The 18,272-nt window shown below is 44.1% G+C and overlaps 1 protein-coding gene across 1 annotated transcript in view; it reads right to left on the reverse strand.

Moving 5' to 3' along the window:
- Positions 1-18,272, reverse strand: part of TRMT5 (tRNA methyltransferase 5) — a 79,467-nt gene that overhangs the window by 42,554 nt on the left and 18,641 nt on the right. Inside the window, exon 4 of the mRNA XM_069638924.1 lies at positions 13,340-13,464. Within this exon, the coding sequence (XP_069495025.1) occupies positions 13,340-13,464 (125 nt within the window). The remainder of the gene's footprint in view (positions 1-13,339; positions 13,465-18,272) is intronic.

Here is an 18,272-nt window from a genome sequence, read left to right on the forward strand (position 1 = left end):
TTGTGTTGCGACCTCGCTTTTCTGGCCGCAGCAGCGGACACCACCGAATCTGGCGAAGGTTGAGAAGTCAAGCATTTGGGGGGTTGACCCCGGAACCTTGAATTTCTTTTCTAACCGTCCTTTTATCGCCGGTTCTGAGAAAGGATGACGCATTGTCCTCAACCCCTCTTGCCAGACATGGTCCAAAATTGGGATGGCAAACATCGATTTTCTTCTCTTGCCCATATGATCGAAGAGAAAGCAATCCTTCTTCACTTCTTCGGGCGCCAGGCCAAATTCCGCACATGCTTTTCCCATCATTGCATGGAAGGCCCTGATGTCATCCGGCGGAGATGGTTGCGCTGGACTCTTTGGAGGTTCCATCTCTGCATCCAACTCCCAAGTGGGGTCCCTTGAGGGGGATAATGAGACGTTTGAAAGGGACCCTTCACGCTCACACTCCGACTCCGGCAGTTCTCCCTCCTCCGAGTGTGGGCGAGAACAAACCTTCTCCACCGGGCAAATTGTAGGTATTCTGGTCGTCGAGCGCGGAGCTGGGCCTGGTTCGGCGACGACCGGCGTAACTGATTGCACGTAACCCCAGATCAGTCGGCTGTACGATCTGCCACGGTCATCCTCCGCCGACGAGATGGAAAGGGTCGCTTCTGGCTGCAACAAGGCCTCAGGCAAAATCGGGTCAAAAACTTCCGGCAGCCAACCCACCGAAGGTGCCACCGTCAACGACATCTTTTCCATACCGCTGTTTGACCCGCCGAAGCGATCGCAGGAAGAGGAGGCCCAGGCGGCAAAGAAGACATTGACGATCTGACCGTCGACGACGATTAAGTTTTTGGCGCAGAGCCTTGTGGCGCACTTGCCAGTTTAGAACTCGGCTTGTGGGCCGATGACACTCGACTCGAGGTAGAGCTATGGTGGTCTCCCGAGGAGGATTTCAATTTCTTCTCCTTTTTTGATGAGGACGAAGAAGAGGACGTTTTCTTTGACGAAGACTCCCTCGCAGGATGTTTATCAGAGGGGCGTTTTTCCGATGAATGTGGTTTCTTCGTCGGGGGCTCTGCCGATGCAGAGCGACGAGGGGGTACCGGAGATTTAGATCTCGAGGCCGTAGAGCCTACCTCCGATGCAGGGTACGCACCCGCCCAGTCATTGAGCCAAGTCACCAGGCGTCTGTTTCGGTCCTTCAGGGTCTTCTGGGAGAAGCCTTGACAGATCTCACACGTGTCGGCTGAATGATGAGGGTGAAGACAGTAAATACAGTCCATATGGCCATCACCTTCATACACTTTCTTAAGACCGCAGGTAGCACACGGACGAAACAACGCCTTTCCAGACATTTTCGAAGGAAGTCGAAGAAAAAAGAACGCACAACCTAGCAAAAATAGCAGATACACGAGGTAATCCCACTACTTTGGAAGACGGTTGAAATCTGAGGGAGCCGCAGGGGCGGGGCTACTTATACCTCTACGTCCTAGTGGCGCAGGCGTACGCGGCCCAAAACGACGTAGATAGGACACAAAAGTGTCGAAATTTCTCCTATGGAAAATGTCTATATAATTTACAGAGGATTCCCAGCCTGACGACGGGGAATATTCTAAGCATGTGAATCCATGAAAGAGCCAATGCTGGAGAATTCTCGAGACAAGGTTTCCATTAAGAAAACCGTATATGAAGCACCAAGAAATAATGGTCTTCTGGAAGGAGTCCCGGACGAAGAAGAGCTGACGCACCCAAAAGAGATATAAATGAAGAAAGAATATAGACATTATGATGAAACCCGAGGATGAAGTATCGAAGTTAAAGAAACATTTTGGGGATCGAAATGAAGATTGCTTGTGCGAAGAAGCACTGAAGATGTAATGCAAGTCAGTTTATAAATGTACAGACGCAGAAACGCAAGTAGACAAAGTAATCATGAGGCTAGCTATGTAGTAAATAGACTGCAAGCAATGCACCAGTATATACATAGGAATGTATAGAATATGGATGTTCCACAATGCACTTTAGCAAACTTGAACACCGTAAATGGAAAGGGCTTAGAGTGTGGCGCCACTGAATAAAAGGCTAATGGTGAAGGAGAATTCAAGAAAGGCTGGCTGGCCCAGTGTCAAGAGTCGGGCCGCCGTGAGCCTGACTGACTGTTCAAGAAGCTACATGAACGTGAGAAAGAAGCAGAGGTGAAATGGAAAAACACTGAAGGTGCCAAGGGTTCATCATTTAATAGTATTTTATGCAACGAAAGAGCTCAAAACATGGTCTAGTCACATGATTGAGATGGAAATAGACTTTGGGTCGAGCTAAGATAAGACCATGCCACACTCCCTTTTATGCTCAGGCACAGTGAGTTTCTAGAAGGCCAAGTTCAAAGCTTTAATTGAATGTCAGACTGCAAGAGTGATGAGGGCTAATTGGGAGGGAAGGCATGACGACTCCAACCCACATGCACCTGGGGTGACCAGCTTGTGTGCTGCTAGCCAGTGGAATATTCCAGAAGGGTAGAAGTGTGCCAACCAATTGTAGAGGGCCATGTAGTACAGAGCCCGTTAGTTGATAAGCCAATAGGGTGTCGAGTGTTAGTATGACAGGGAAGATAACTTGCACTTAGGATGGGCTTAGTTGTCCACCTGGTCTTAGAAACCCAATCACTACCCCCGCCCATATGGAACGTATACCTGGATGTTTCCTTTAAGCCCATCACAATCTCCCGTAGATTTTCTTAGTTTGCCACGTAGGATGACGTCAGTAGTGACACATTTTTAGTAGAACAATGCTGTTTTTTCATGAAATGTTTGAGAGAAATCGAGTGAACGTCTGTTGATGACCGTTGTAACTCCCTGTTTTAGATAATTGTTAACAAAACAGTACTCTGTTTTTCCAACTTCCCGAGTCGGTTTGGTTATTGATGTATGAGTAAGATCTGCATCCCTATCCATCTCGAAGTATTGCTGCCTTGTCTTAAAGGACCCCAGGTGACAGGGTTCAGTAGAATAGAGAGCGCAAGAAGTGAAGAAGCTATTGAGGAACAGGGAGATCGACCAAAGAGTAGACTATAGCAGAATTATAAAAAGAGCTTGGAGAGGGTAAGACAAGATGCAGGGAGTCCAATCAGGTAAGACGAATAGCCCATACAGGAGAAAATTAAGGCAGAAATGAGAAGTTTAGTGTCATGAAAAGAAAGAAAAGGATGAGCACAAGGAAGATTGAAGAGAAGAAAGCGGCAATAACGAGCAGTAACGGAAATGTGGGAGGAGTAAGAGTGGGAACAATCAAACAGGATGCAGAGATTCCAAGCAAAAGAAGAAAAGTGGAGCAGAGACGGAGGAAAAGAAAGAAAGGAAGGTCAAGGAAAGGAGGGATGAAAATGACTTCTGTTTTGGATGGGTTAAGATGAAGGAAGAGAGAACTCATCCAAGACTGGATGGAAGAAAGACAGGCAGAGAGTTGAGAATGAAGTCAGAACTCAGAGAGAGGAAGATTTGGTAGTCATTGGCGTAGAAATGACAGGAAAGGTTAAAGGAAGAAATGAGGGAGGAAGGGGGGGAAATAGTACGCAATGAAAACAAAAGAGGAGCAAGTACAGAGCCTTGGGCACACTATACAAAAGTGAACATGGAAAGGAGAGCTGAGCAGCCCAGGATACAGAGTAAGAGCGTCCAGAAACAGAAGATTGAAACCAAGCCAGAGAGTGGCCAGAGATTCCCAAGGAAGAGAGAGAGGAAAGTAAAGTAGTGTGATCAACAGTATCAAAAGCCACTGATAGATCAATCAGAATAGAAGAATGTTTGTGATGGGCAGAAAGAAGAGAATCAGACACATGCAGGAGAGCAGTTTCTGTAGAGTGAGCAGGTCTGAAACCAAGATAAGATGACATGTCTGAGTAAATGATACACCCCAGAAGCCTGGATAGAAAGGGAAGGAGAGTAAAAGGCTGAAAATTAGCAGGAAGAGAGGGTCAAGTGAAGGTTTTATTCACTTGACCCTCTCTTCTTGCTATGGGAAAAACAATGGAAGAGGAAAAAAAGCTTAATAAAAAATAAAATAAAAAAAGAGGATGAACTTGGGGTATAAGTAGATGGATTTGGATCAGATGGGGAAGCTGTAGGGTGAGCACTAGAGAGAAAATTAGCACTGTCAGTCAGTAAGAGGGGGAAAAGGCAGAGGAAGGGGAGAAGGTGGAACAGAAAAGAGGCACAAAAGTTAGAAACTTCAGTAGTAAAATAGTCAGAAAGATCAGTAGCAGAGAGTGAGGAAGAGAGAGAGGTTAGGTGGCATGGAGAAAGAATTTTATTAAGAAGTTGATAGAGACAACGTGGGTGATGAGATCAGGATAAAGTCAGAGAAGAAAAATATTGCTTTTTATTAGCAAGAAGAAGAGTCATAGGAAGAATGAGTGGAGGAAAGTCAATCCGGAGAGGATTGAGACTTTTTCCAGCGGGGCTCAACTTTCCAAAGAGAAGCGCAAGAAGAGATGTTATTCTAAAAATGGGAACTCTATATTGCTTTCATAGATTTTAGAACTGCCTTCGATAGAGTTCATGGAAAAACACTTTGGAAAGTGCTGGAAAAAAAGGCACATACTGATCAAAATTGTAAACAGCATTTGAAGGCTCTACCAGAGGATAACTCTGCAGTTGTATGCTATGGCCAGAGGGGTGATATGACAAACGCGCTCCTCATTACAAGTGGAGTCTGCCAGAGAAGTGATATACAAAACTGATCTAGCTGTAAAACTGCTCAATGTAAATGCAGACACACCTTATTGCTGCAGGGAAAATGTGTGTTTTATTCCATTGCACGAGTGATTTCTTTTCTAAAAACCCTTCTGGGTATAAAAGGAATTGCAGCTAAGAGTTGCATCATCTTTCCGGAGAGAAAAATGGTTATTAACACCAGCAAAACGGTGGTCATGGCACACCATTATTCCCTTCAAAATAAACTGAATATCGAACTTTATTAAAAGAAGTCAACGGCTTTGAGTATCTAGGAGTGCACTTCCAGAATACTGCTAAATGGATACAGCAAATAGATAAAAGTGAGCAGATTCTGAACAGGTAATCAGGGGCCTTGCAAATATTTAGTCATACATTGAGGAATAGTGTACGCCATGGCAACGCTGAAAGTTTCAAAGTCTCAAGCAGTCATGGCTGCAATTTATGGAAATGAAATCTGGGTTTACATTTTAGGTCTTCCATTAAGTACTCTGTCTCATTGTTTTTAGAAACTTGAAGTGTTCCGATTAATTATGTTGTAGCTTTTAAGCCGGTTTTATACTAGCTACAAATTCATTCTACTAAGGAATTGAGTTTTTATAAAGCTCCAACATGAGGCGTCATTCATTTAGAAGGCGGTAGCAGATGGAAATGGTTAGCCACGTGAAGAACATTTTAGAATGGGTTGGTTTTAGTAATTTGTTACAGGAATCTAGAAATATTACAATTTTGGAATTGAAGGTTTTAATCAAGATCTATTATGGAAGCATATGTTAATATTTAAGTCAACTTCACACCCAGAAGTAATGTTTGCAGTATCCAGTTACATAACTAATGCCTGGTTCCAGAGATCTAAATCTTTGAGAAACATGAAGTGCTGAGTACAAATTGTTTTCTACTCCCCTACTGTAAATATGTATATTGTTTTTGACTGTTATTTATATTGGAATTTTGTCTGCATGTGGTCATTTTGTAGGTATTCACCCGAAATAAAATCTGATTGACGACAGTGATGCTGCTGTGTCTCTGAAGACAAAATTGCTCTAAGGGCAATAATCAATTGTAACATTTATTCTTTAATTTGTGTCAGGGTGAAGGGACTGTTTAAAGATGCATATAATGAAGCTGCATGCAGACAATCATTGTCCTGTGAACAATATATGCATCTTCAAACAATGCCTTCAACCTGATACAAATTGAAGAAAACATATTCCAATTGAAACAATTCTAAAGATACACAGCAGTGTTTGCATTTAGAATTGAAAGCTCTCAAAGAAAGCATGTTACAATTGATTGTAGTTACCGGGGCAATGAAGTCTTCATTGACTAAGCAGCATAATAAAATGGATGCTTTCACCTTGGGGGTTCAGAGCACAAAGTTGGTGATGATCCACAGGAAAAATAACTGTAAAATGTGACAGAGTGCAGGCACTGTTTAAAGATATAAAAAGGAAGGGTGCACCCCCAATGCCTTGCTTGATATTACAGTACGACCAGAAGTTCCTACAGTCTCTTGGGGTTAAGCACTCAAATATATGGTACAGAAAAAAACACTATAGCAAGAGGTAAGGCAATCCCAGGTTGAACGGGCACATTCTCATGCTGCTCTGCCATACCTAGTAATGTTCAATAGTGCCATATTGGCTAGAAGATAGTGTAAGGAAAGCACAGTATCAACAGTAAGACAGACACGTGGCCACAGTTCAAGGGTGTTTACTGAACTTCAATTGGGTTTGAAAAACACCTATCTAATCTAAAGAAGGGAGTAAACTACAACCATTTAATAATAATGCAGTCCTAGTGGTGTCTTGTCAAACTAAAAGGGCCTATACTAATAAACCTATTGCCAATCCTTACCTCTAAATGCAAATAGTGTGGGAAACAATGTTACGCAAAAGAAACATGTTCAAGAAATCATATGTCGGGGTATTCAAGCCATAGGCTTCCCCCTTCCCCACATTTTCAGCACGGGAAAAGCAGCACACTCAGGCTTAGCAGTGTCTCTGGCTTCTCAAGCATGAATTTGCAGTTCAAAACGTCAACATCAAGGCCGTCGGTGCAGAGGTCTCTTTGTCATTCAAAGTCTCTTCATTTAGACGGCCTGATGCAACAAACAAGCAATAAAGTTCCTTTCCCTTTTGTATTTCACATGTACACAATTTTCTTAGGCGATTTACTATTCTCCTCGGATCCCCCTCCGCCGAGCTCAGATCCACTTTTGACACAAAATGTTCAATCAATCTCCCTCCACCGGGCTTGGACCAATAATCTACTTTGCCACAAACTTTCTTGACTGTATGAATGTGGGATACATGTACCCACTCCGCAGTCCCCCCCCCCCCCCCCCATCACCAAGCTGCACTTCAGCAGAATGGCTGTGCAGGCTCCTTTCAGCACCATTGCCCCGCATCACAACTGTGTTTGCAGCTACAAAATTATGGCTGCACTGTCTTGCCAAGCACCTATTGGGCAGGATGGAACAAGGGGGCACACGGAGAAAGCCTGCCAGTTTGTTTCTTACATGCGCCGAGAAGAAAATTGAGAAGCAGCACTGCTTTGCTACTAGATCCACATTCCCCCTTGAAAAAGGAAATATTTGGCCTTTATGATGCAGTCCTGATGCTCTCACTCAGCTGTTCAACCTTACACAGTTCGGATCCCGGGAGATCTAGCTGTGCCCATCCACATTCAGATTGTGCCAGCAAAAGAGAGAACTGTCACAGAATGGTAGGCTGCGTCAGGCATGGTCTGGGAAGTCACCAGAAACTTTACTTTCAGCCGTACGGAAAAGCGCTTGACTTTTGGCTACAAAGTGTCAAAAATAAACCCAGCAAAAAGAAACCCTAGCTCTCTGTGCATATGTCAATTTCAAGGGACCTTTGCCTTGTACAGACTGTTGTGCAAGAGAAACTGGCTAGGGCTACAAACAATGTTTGAAATCCAGATCGGAGAGAAAACCAAATGTGAAAAGGGAAATCCCAGCAGCATTCACCACGTGTCAAAATGTGTTTTTGCAAAACAAGAAAAATGCCTGTTTTAAAAGTACAATGTTGAATAAAGCCCTTTCGTTGCCTAGGAATGTCAGGGGGATGTTGTGTGAAAACTTATAGGGGATGTTTTATTTCAACAGACATGATTCGGATGCAGAAAAATAAAATAACTAAGATATTGGCTGCATTGTGGAACTAGCCAAATTGTTTTTCTGCTTGGGGGGGTTGCTAGCAACAGGAGAGCCCCTCACCCCCTAAAAGAAACCACACTAGATTCTGGGACACAGATGTGCCAATTGTGCCCTTGGAAAGTCTGAATAGGCCGAGAGAAAGAAATATCACATGCTCGTCAGACTTGTGTCTGTGCTCCAGCTTGAGACAGAAGATTCTGGGACACCTACGTGTGACTTCTGGAAGTGACAATAATCATCCACTGAAACCAAGGCGCTCCAAAGAAAAACTCCATGACAACCCTGGGCTAAGCTGACATTTGCTCGTAGTCTGAAAAAAATGGTCCCAGTTGAAGGACAAAGGCCAGCCCCACTTGGCTCAAAGGACTATTTAATGAATAAACTTTTAAGACTTAATTCTATAACCGGACAGAGCAGTAATGTAAACGTTGTACAGTTTAAATATGATTTTTGTGGCTTTCAAACAAGATATCGTGGCTGTCCATATCATGTATGGGACACAAACGCCAGGAGAATGTGAATCATGGGGAAAGTACATATGAAATATGCAATCTGCCTATGTAGTTTGCTAGAGTGCCACAACTGTATAAATGTGCGATTTATGTTAAGACTGATTTTAGCAATAGTAACTGTGGGATGATCCTCTGCATTGTAAAGCCCACATCATAAATCTGATGTCATGCCCCTGAAACCCAACCGGCTGACAGCAAGGCGGTAACAATCACCCCTGATCAACCCAGTTGTTAGTGTTACACTCACCTGGTCTCCACCGGGGCGTCGTACGAAGCTGAGCGATGAATGTCTGCACACGCGTCGCACGAAGCTGAGTGATGAATGAATGCCTGCACGGGTCTTCTCTGTCGCACTACTTCTTCACAGGGGAGCGTTTGCCTTAGGTGTTTTAATGGCAGATTCTCCATCCTACAACTGAATGCAGGGGCGCATTAATGTTCCAGCCTCTCTTCTGGATCTAGTTGTGTCACTGATCCTGCGGGCTGTATCGGAGTCCTGAACAGTTGAGACTTTGCAGGTAAGTCTCAATGCCAATAGATTCTTGGTATAGTTTGCTTAAATGTTCTTAGTTGCCAAAGTTCTCACTATTGTTCTTATTCCTTTACAGGTACGGTTTAGGAGTGTGCCAGATGAAGGATTGCCGTCTCCTCACGACGCCGAGCAGAATTCCTGCTGGTGAGTATTAGCGCATTGTACTAAAAATGGTTCTTTTCCTTTATGCGACTAACCTGCTTGTTTTTCTTTCCTGTTCTGCAGGTGCGGTATGGCTCCGATGATCGCGTGAACCGCTTCGATGGAGTACAGGAAGAGTGGAGCCTCCGGGTGAGTATTGGCTCTCTATGCATGCATTTACTTTCTGCAGATACGACGATCCTGAGAGCGGCAGAAGGAAGGCCTTTCGGATGGACTGCGTCTCAGGTAAGGACTCAACCGCTGTTCTTGTTCTCTCTTCCTTTCCTTTCTCCACAGGTACCGATGGTTCGTGGTTCCCTAGGCAGGCGTGGCTGAAGACCAGGTAACTGGAGCTAAGCAGACACGGTGAGCATTACGCTGCAGGAGTGCAGAATAACGCGAAGCACGTTCTGTCCTTAGGGTGTGGTTTATATAGCCTTGCACAAGTAATCCCAGGTAAAGTAGTCCCTCTAGCCACACCCTGCGCAAGTAGTCCCAGGTAAAGTAGTCCTCCCAGCCACACTCGAAGCTAGACTGTATGGCTTAGTTCTTTCAGGCTGGGCTATGTGTGTTTCCATGCTCCCTGCAAGCTGCCTTTACAAGATGGAATAATATGAGCCTGGCGCCAACGGCGCCAGGACCGACTCCAGGAAGTCCTAAGGCAACCTTTTGGGGCCTTAAAAGTCCCCATGGGTGCCAGCAACTGGGGTAGGCTGGTCTGCTCATGATGTCTGGTGGCATGCACCATGACAGAGGCATGCCCAGCCTAAATTTGCCCCACTGTATAATCCTATGATGTAACCATGCCTTATAAATAAGAGAGGCTGAGAGAGGCAGGACACTCTCCTGAATTTCAAGCACCTGCGAATCCAGACATTCCAGATCCATCTTTGCAAGATTCCAGGCTCTACTTCCAGGCCAAAGCATAGCTGACCCTATCCCAGCAAGACCACTGATCAAGAAATCCCACTAAAATCCCAATATCCAGGGGGAAAAGCTGTGGTACCCTTTTGGGAGCATCCTGTGACCAGACTGGCTTTTTGCCCTCTACCTGCATCTCTGCTGTACCCTTGCCATCCAGGGAAAAGACTTGCCCAGCTGTATGCTGTGAGGGGCGCCCACCATGTTGTGACCATTGTTTTTGAGTCCAGAACCTGTCCCAAATCCTTAATAAGAGCGGCTTGTGAGTTTTCCCCATCCCATAGCAACACATAGCCCATCCCATCTTGACCCTTTTTCTTTGTCCTACTCTCTAAGTAATTATATTCCTACCCTGATAACTTGTCTTAAACTGTTCTAATTCTCTGTGCATATGGTCCATGATTTCCTAGTGTTAGCGCCATTCTTTCATTCACCCCATCTTGTAACTCCTTAGCAATATTTTGATTAAATAAATTAATTTTCCATAAAGAAAAGGGGTACACTGCGTGAAGGGTTACAACTGCAGCGTGACCTTTATATTCACGGGTGGCATTCCTCTTTGCTAGCCATTAAATCCAGTATAAGTGAAATTTGTCTTTTCTTGAAAACTGATTTTCTCTCCTTGATTGCTTTATTTTACCAAAACCGAACCTCCTTCCACCTTGAAAATCTCATCCAATTATCCAGCTACATTCACTCTTTCACTTCTATATTGTCCCTGTGATGTGCATCTATCACCCAGCCTAAAACCTGCATTCCGATTCTATGCATTTCACCAGTTTTTAAAAAAAACTCTTTTGGCATTTAAAACTGCAAATGTGTAAATTGCAACTTTTCAACGTGTGAATTTGGCTGCACTATGTTTTCATTTCAAGTTGTTTTTTTTAACTGTATGCCTTTTGTGATACCTTACCTTATAGTTGCTAGTGATATAACATCCCTGATACTGTGATAAAACATATGTACATCATTATTTAAATGCAAACATAGTTATTTGTCAAAATCAGAGTGTCATTTATGCCATTGCAAAGGGTTTTAAAGTCCGTTTTTGCCTCTTATTTTGATTCTGTTTGCTGCATCATATCCCCGATTCCCTGCTGCTTCTATCCACTCAGAATTCGATTAATTGGGGTTTCTGGTAACATTGCAGGGGAAAATCTTAACTCGGGTGCCATCTATCCTAATTGAAAAAGTGCTCCTATTCATTTGTGCTTTGGATATGTTTGTGTAGAAGGTTACACAAGTGTATTTCAGTAGTTTTCATTGTAATTATCACCCCATTGGTGATTGCTGCCCAATATAACAATTGTGCGATTAAAAGGTTTCAATAGAGGTCCAGGTGAAATCGACACATCTTGTCCAAATTCTTTCCAAGGATGTATAAAAATATAGGTGTATGTGTGTGTAGAACAAACATTTAAAGTACACAAAGTATCTGAGAAGTTTAAATAGCGTATTCATAGTGGTTCAGATTCCTGGAATCAGGCCCCTGTGCATTATCTGATGTACCCTGGAGTGCTATTGTGTTCACACTGTCCCTAAAAAAGGTATTATAGTGCAGGACAATCCAGATTTAGAGCTATGTTCTACATGATGTTTTTTTTGCTGATCCAATATATGGTCAACGAAGCATGTGTTTTGCAAACAAATAAAACAAAGAAAAAAAGAAAGTACCACCACATACTAATTCCAGGGAAGAGGCAATATTTGCCTGAATGTTTCAAAGATGTTTTGGCGGAAAAGGGAATTCTCTTTCTTGCTGGCAGTCCCTCTTGTTTGGATAGTTTTAAAATCCTCCTATTACTATGGAAAGCAGGCAGATTGTTGTGTAAAGTACACATTATTTAAAGCAGTAACTCATGTAGCTTTAGTCCATAGTCCATTTTCCCAGTACAAGGCCCTTCTACCATCTCTACTAAATGGTTTCTACTGTTCATAGCCAAAGATTGATGGATGAAGCAGGGTGGTGTGTGAGGGGGAGGTTGGGAATATATGTTCAGAGCATCATGGTATCAAAATAGGTGTATGCAAAAATGCCACAGTACTGTGGGCCATTCGAAACAAAGCACAGCCAGATTCACCTACACCCTAAACCTACACAGTTATACCTTACATGCGTTGCTCCAAATACAGGAGCTAATCTTCTCTTGCATCAAATTCAAGGCTTCAGTCTTACTCAAAAGATGGTACATGACAACAGTTCAATCTACCTTTCAAAACACGTGAAAAGATATGGACCATCAGGAATTGAAGATTTTCAAACTACATGTTGCTCACCATCCTGCGATTACTGAAGGAAAGGCTAGGCATCCGGAGATCATAATTCTAGCCCATATCTTTGGGAACTCGGGAGCTCTGCGGCTATGTGAGGAATAAAACGTATAGTGCCCCACTACACTAAAGGATAGATGTTTGCGCAAAGAGGATACAAAAAACACAATTAAAACAAGCATTGGCAATGCCACCAGATTTGGCTTTTGTGTAGATATTGGTTAAGGTATTTACCAGGCGTTGGTGTAATGGTACTAACTGGACATTAATGGTAGCAGTTTGAAAATGGTGCAGCACCTGGGCATATGATAGCAGTGCCTGGCAAATGCTTTCCTAATAACTCTACACACAAGCTGAAACTGTTGGCTTTGCTTGCTTTTAAACACAACAGTGCAGGGCACGCACACTGCTTATAACTCAAGTGGCTAAAGGCAGACCAGGTTAGGATATTTTAATTAAATTAGTAGCACGTTTACAGCACCAATTAAACCATTAGTTCTCAGAGGACTGTTTAAAATAAATTAAAAAAAGCTGGCAGGCACAGTGTGCAAAGTTTGATTTTAAGGCTTGACAATGTTAGCTCAAAGAGATGCTAGGAGGGTGTGTTTTGTGGCGGGGAATGCCAGGAAGTGGGGGGGGGTGGCCATAAGGATTAGCACGGCATGGGCAGACAGTGGGTGGGTAAATAACCAACACCTACAAACATTATGTACCTCATATGCAATCTCCATAGCTGTATTACAATGCATTAGTTTCAGCTTATATGTGGCACTAAAGGCACTACCTTATAGCCAAAACATTTAAGAAACATAAATGCTACACAAGTGGAGGAGGGTTAAGAACACAGGCCTGCAAAAGCAACATATAGGCTACATTAGAGTGTTTTAATTACAAATGGGAGTACATCCTAACCTGGCAATGAGAGCCATTCATAGAAGCCAGGAACACCTGTTGTAGTTATTAGGCAATACGATGCTTTTAGCAGCAACACATCCAGCATACTGGTATCCCCCTAACAGTTCTCCTGAATCAAATCAGACACCATGACTCTGAAAAGGTCAGAAACAATACCTACCTTTGTCACCATATTGTTGTCTCCAGCTAGAATTTCCATTTGAAAATTTCGGTACGTGCTATCAATGGTGTTGGTTTTATTAACGACCGAGGTGATACTTGAATTTTTATCCATTATGACTTCACCTGAAAAAGAGCTTTAGTTAACAATGATACTGAACAATTTAATAGATAGCTTTTTTCATTTGTCTATACTAAACATGAACATAGTAGAAAAGGAAACATTTCAGTAGTGCTGCCATAATAATCTAGTGGTATATCAATTTCCTGCTGTGTTTGTCATGCTGGAGCGGATGGAATAGATGGAGTGGATCGTACGGATGGAGTTGATGGAACGGATGGAGTGGATATACGCTATATACACACACACACACACACACACACACACGTATCCCTGTATATATCTGTATCTCATACATCGGTATCGACCCCCGTCACTATTTATCTGTATGTCGCTATGTATGTCCCCACTTGTCTCAGGCCCTTCTACCACCATGTCACACTGCTACGCCATCACTCAACTAGAGCACAGCTATACCCCCGATAATTCGGCCTGGCTAGTCACTTACGAATACGACCCCATAAACACCTCATCACCCTAATAAAACACAGCTAGCTGAGCACATTCCAGCCTAGCTGTTCACAAATGCGTTCCTCGGGCCTAACACAGCCAGAACCCACCTGACTGCACACACCCAACTGACATCTTCACCACCACACCTATCGCTAGAAAGGAGCTTTCATCCAACAACTACACCTGCTGCACACATATGCAGTGCACACATATGCAGTGCACCCATGCACCATATGACACTATCTCTCTCTACTGACTTGAACTACGGTTCCCGAGGGCCTTCAACCTACCAGCACTTTGAGGTCATACCAATGATATACAAGCCGCTATATAAATGCCAAGTAACATAGCATAACATGATATATGACATTTATAACGCACCTATACACAAGTGTTTCAAGGTGTGACGAGGCAAGGGAGGGAAAACAAAGGGAGGTCAAGACAATGATTTTACTAGGCCTAGTGACATTGAGATCGCGCAAGTGCAGAGGAGAGGGAAGGGGAAAAGTGCCAAGGGAAGGACAGGAGGCCACAGGATCAAAAGCAAGTAGTGCAGCCAGCAGGTGTCAGTGCAAGGGTTATGTGCAGACAGCAAGGGTCCGACAAGTGCAGGTAGAGCGACTTTAGGGTTGCAGATACAGGCCCAAGTGCAAGGGTTCCCAGGAGGCAGTGCAGGAGTGCAACTGGGCAGGCTGGGACGTGGGCCCGAAGTTCAGAGGGTAGCAAGGTGACCAGTGCAGTATCAGACAGCAGATCAGCAGGGAAGAGGAAGAGAGACGGCAGAAGCAAAGACGAAGGTCTTGAGATGCTACTGGAGATGGTTCTGCTCAAGTTTCAGAGAAGCAGGGAGGCTGTTCCAGAGGTAGGCGCCAGCCTGAAGAGAGAGATCTGCCCCCAACTCATTGCTTGGAGAAGCGACTGACCCTCAAAGAGTTGGAGGAGCGAAGAGCTTGAGAAGGAAGATATTTCAGAGAGAGTTGGAGGTATTGTGGTCAGAGTCCCCAGAAGGCCTTGTTGACAATTCAAAGGGTCTTGAACTTGGTCCTCGCAGCCACTGGAGAGATTTCAGGGATGGAGAGATATGATCCCTGGGCTAGAGGCCAAGGACAAGTCTTGCAGTCCTGTTCTGGATGAGTTGCAGAGGACGGAGAGTAGAGGCAGGCAGATTTAAAAAGAGGCTGTTGCAGTAGTCGAGCCTAGAGAGAACCAGCACTCTGGAGACAGTGAGCTTCTGGCGGAAGGAGGGGAAAGGCAGAATATCCCTGAGGAGGTGCAGTTGGTAGTTTGACTTCTTAGAGACGTCAAAGATGTGAGGAGAGAAGGAGAGTGTGGAGTTGAAGAAGACACCAAGGTTCTTTATCTCGCAGGTGGGAGCAGGAGTGCCAAGGGAGGACGGCCAGAGTGTGTCAGGAAAGGAAGGTGCAGGTGTGCCGAGGGGGAGAAGATTTCTGTCTCACTGGCATTCTGGCAGAGATCATTGGGGGCACACCACTCCTGGATTGCAGACAGACAATCCTGGATGAGAGAAGGAGAAGAGGCGGCAGAGGGGAGCCTGAAAGCGAGCTGAGTGTCGTCCGCATAGCACTGCAAGTTGGAGCAGAGAGCATCAATGCGGTGGCCGAGAGGTGCCACATATTTGTTGAAAAACCAGGGACAAAGGTTACACCCCTGGGGAACACCAAAGGTAGAGAGAGAGAGAGAGAGAAAGAGATAGAGGAGAGGAAAGACACAAGTTGGACCTGGGAGGGTCGGTGCGAGAGGAAAGAAGTCAGCCAGGCCAGAGCCTGATCAGTGATACCCAGGTTATCACAGAGCCAGTTGAGCAGGATGGCATGGTCGACCATGTCAAAGGTAGAGGAGAGATCAAGTAAGATGAGGACAGAGCGGAGATTAGCATCAAGGTTAGAGAACAGGTCTTCGCGGATGTTCAGTAGAGCAGTTTCCGTGCTTCTGGCTGCTCCAAGGCCAGACTGATGGTCATGGAGACAACCAACAGATTTCAGAGGGAAGATTAAGCTGGGAGATGGCCAGCTTTTCCATGAGTTTGCCCAGCAAAGGAGTAATGGAGATCGGGCAATAGTTAGCCGAACAGGATGGGTCGGCAGAGGATTTCTTAAGAAGAGGGTGCACAAGAGTGCATTAGGGGTTAAGGGAAGGTTGCAGTGGCAAAAGAGTGGTTGCAGAAGTTGGGCAGGGCTGAAGCAAGGGTATCAATGTGGTCCTTGATGGTTTTGGAAGAACAGGGAAGAAACCATTTTGACGAGACTTTCATAGATCAGACTTGTCTAGAAACCTCGTCAGGGGTGAAAAGACGAAAGACAGAGAAGGGGGGGGGGAAGAGGGGTGGCCGCAGGGGGGCCAAAAAGACAATGTAGCCACAAGTCAGTGTGTCTGATCAGTCGTGTAGAACACACTGAAACGTAAATGGCATCTTAGGCCAGTTAAGGAGCTATCTCCACTTGTGCAGATTTATTGTTATATCAAATGTCTCTAAAAAGTTAGAGCAGATTTTGATAAGAATACTGTTTGGTTCTTACTATGTTCAGGGAATAGACAATTCGTACAATGGGCCTGAGGTGGGGGGGGGGGTTTAAAAAATATTGAAGCAGAAGGACCCTGTACATTGAAAATCATGAAGAACCCGCTTTCTAAATCATAAACTTTGCCATTAGCAATATTTGAAATTCTCAAAAAAATGTTTAACCAAATAAACCTTTTAAGTACATCTTCAAAGAAAGGGCAAGAAGATGGTTAGGGGCACACTCCAAGTTGCAGGCTATTAGCCAGGCATACAATTTAATTTGCCCATTCAGATCTCCACAGATTTCCATTTCTTATTTGCCAGAAGTGAACTATAACTCGACGATGGCAAGTGGAAATAAGTCTCTGAAATACTTTTTAGGGTAAAAGTTATAAAAGAACATATGATCGTGCTACCACTTCTTAGCATTTCATAGGAAGGTAGCTCTGTCAGAGCATGCAAGTGTTGATGCTATTTGTGGGGGGTTCCCTTGATAAAGAGCCTCCACTTACCACAAGAGGGGAAATGGTAGGGACCCAAACTGAAAAACGGCATAAAAAGCAAATTTATAATAAATCTGTACACACACACACATACACCTCTTTCAATTCATTTATTTGAACACGTGTTCAGAAAAAGTCAAAACATGAGTAATTGTCATGTTTACATGAACAGCCACTGCATAACAAATCACTGGGGGGAAATGTTCTAAACCTAACCCATGCCCAGACTAGCTGTGCCACTAATGGAGAGCAATAGCCTCCAAACTATCTCTGGATCACCGCAGTGCAGACTCTGTAATCCTTGGTCAGGTGCACACCCAGAAACACAAGGGTGTTCTCCTCCTTTTGCAATTTTCTCACAGACTCCTGCAGTCTCCTAATGCAGCTTTGCCAACAGAGGGACTGCAAACACACAAATGCTGGCACATGCTGTGTGGCTGCTTAAATGTTTGGTTACAAGAAACAGATGTGAGGCACAACGTACGTAGAGTCCAAGCAGATTAACCTCCAATAACCCAGATCTGTGAGTCACTTAACAGAAAAATAAAGGATAAGTGCAGGGAGGCCACAGAGTTGTGGCACCATTCCCCGATAAACAAAAATATGATAAACAGAAATATTCAGTGATGCCGGGGAGCCGGATGTGCAACCCTCAACAACATAAACGAGACGATTCTTAGGGGATCTGTAGAACCGTGAACAGAAATCAATTCTCTATACACCCGTTCAGCAAGTATAGTGTCACGGAATCTCACTGAACCACTCGCCAACTTTCCTAGACTCATCTTTAGTGTTCAGTTTCGCACAACTCTTTGTCGTCATCACCAGAGGCTAACTGCCAACTATTCCCAGACTTCAATGGCCTTTCCGAGTGGCTCAAAGCCCTGCAATTCAATGCCAGGCCAGGGATCGAAACAAGGATTTCACTAGCAGGAGCTAAACGCATCTCCTGTGTATTTATTTGGCACCACTAAGTAAGCAGGAGCAACCTCTGGGGAACCAGGAGAGGTCATATAGTGTTTCACAAACGTAACTCTCAAAAAAGATGTACACTCTAGCTGTGTCAATGATATATGACCAATGAGGTCTTAAATGTCTTTCAGATGTGTCCCAAAACTAATTTCTACACTTTCCCAAACACAATTATTCATTTATTAAGCGCTTGAGCCCGTAAGTGTCTAAATGCAATCAAACATCAGACAAAAACAAGACAGACAAAACACAGAAGAACTCATATGGAAACAACAAAGCAATAAAGGTCAGGCATCCGAACATCAGATCAAGAAGGACCCCAAGGATTGTGATCTCTAAAGAGATGCATTTTTAACTGTTTTGT

The sequence above is a fragment of the Ambystoma mexicanum genome, chromosome 14 (genome assembly GCF_040938575.1).
Source record: "Ambystoma mexicanum isolate Mex_15411 chromosome 14, UKY_AmexF1_1, whole genome shotgun sequence".
Lineage (NCBI taxonomy): Eukaryota > Metazoa > Chordata > Amphibia > Caudata > Ambystomatidae > Ambystoma > Ambystoma mexicanum.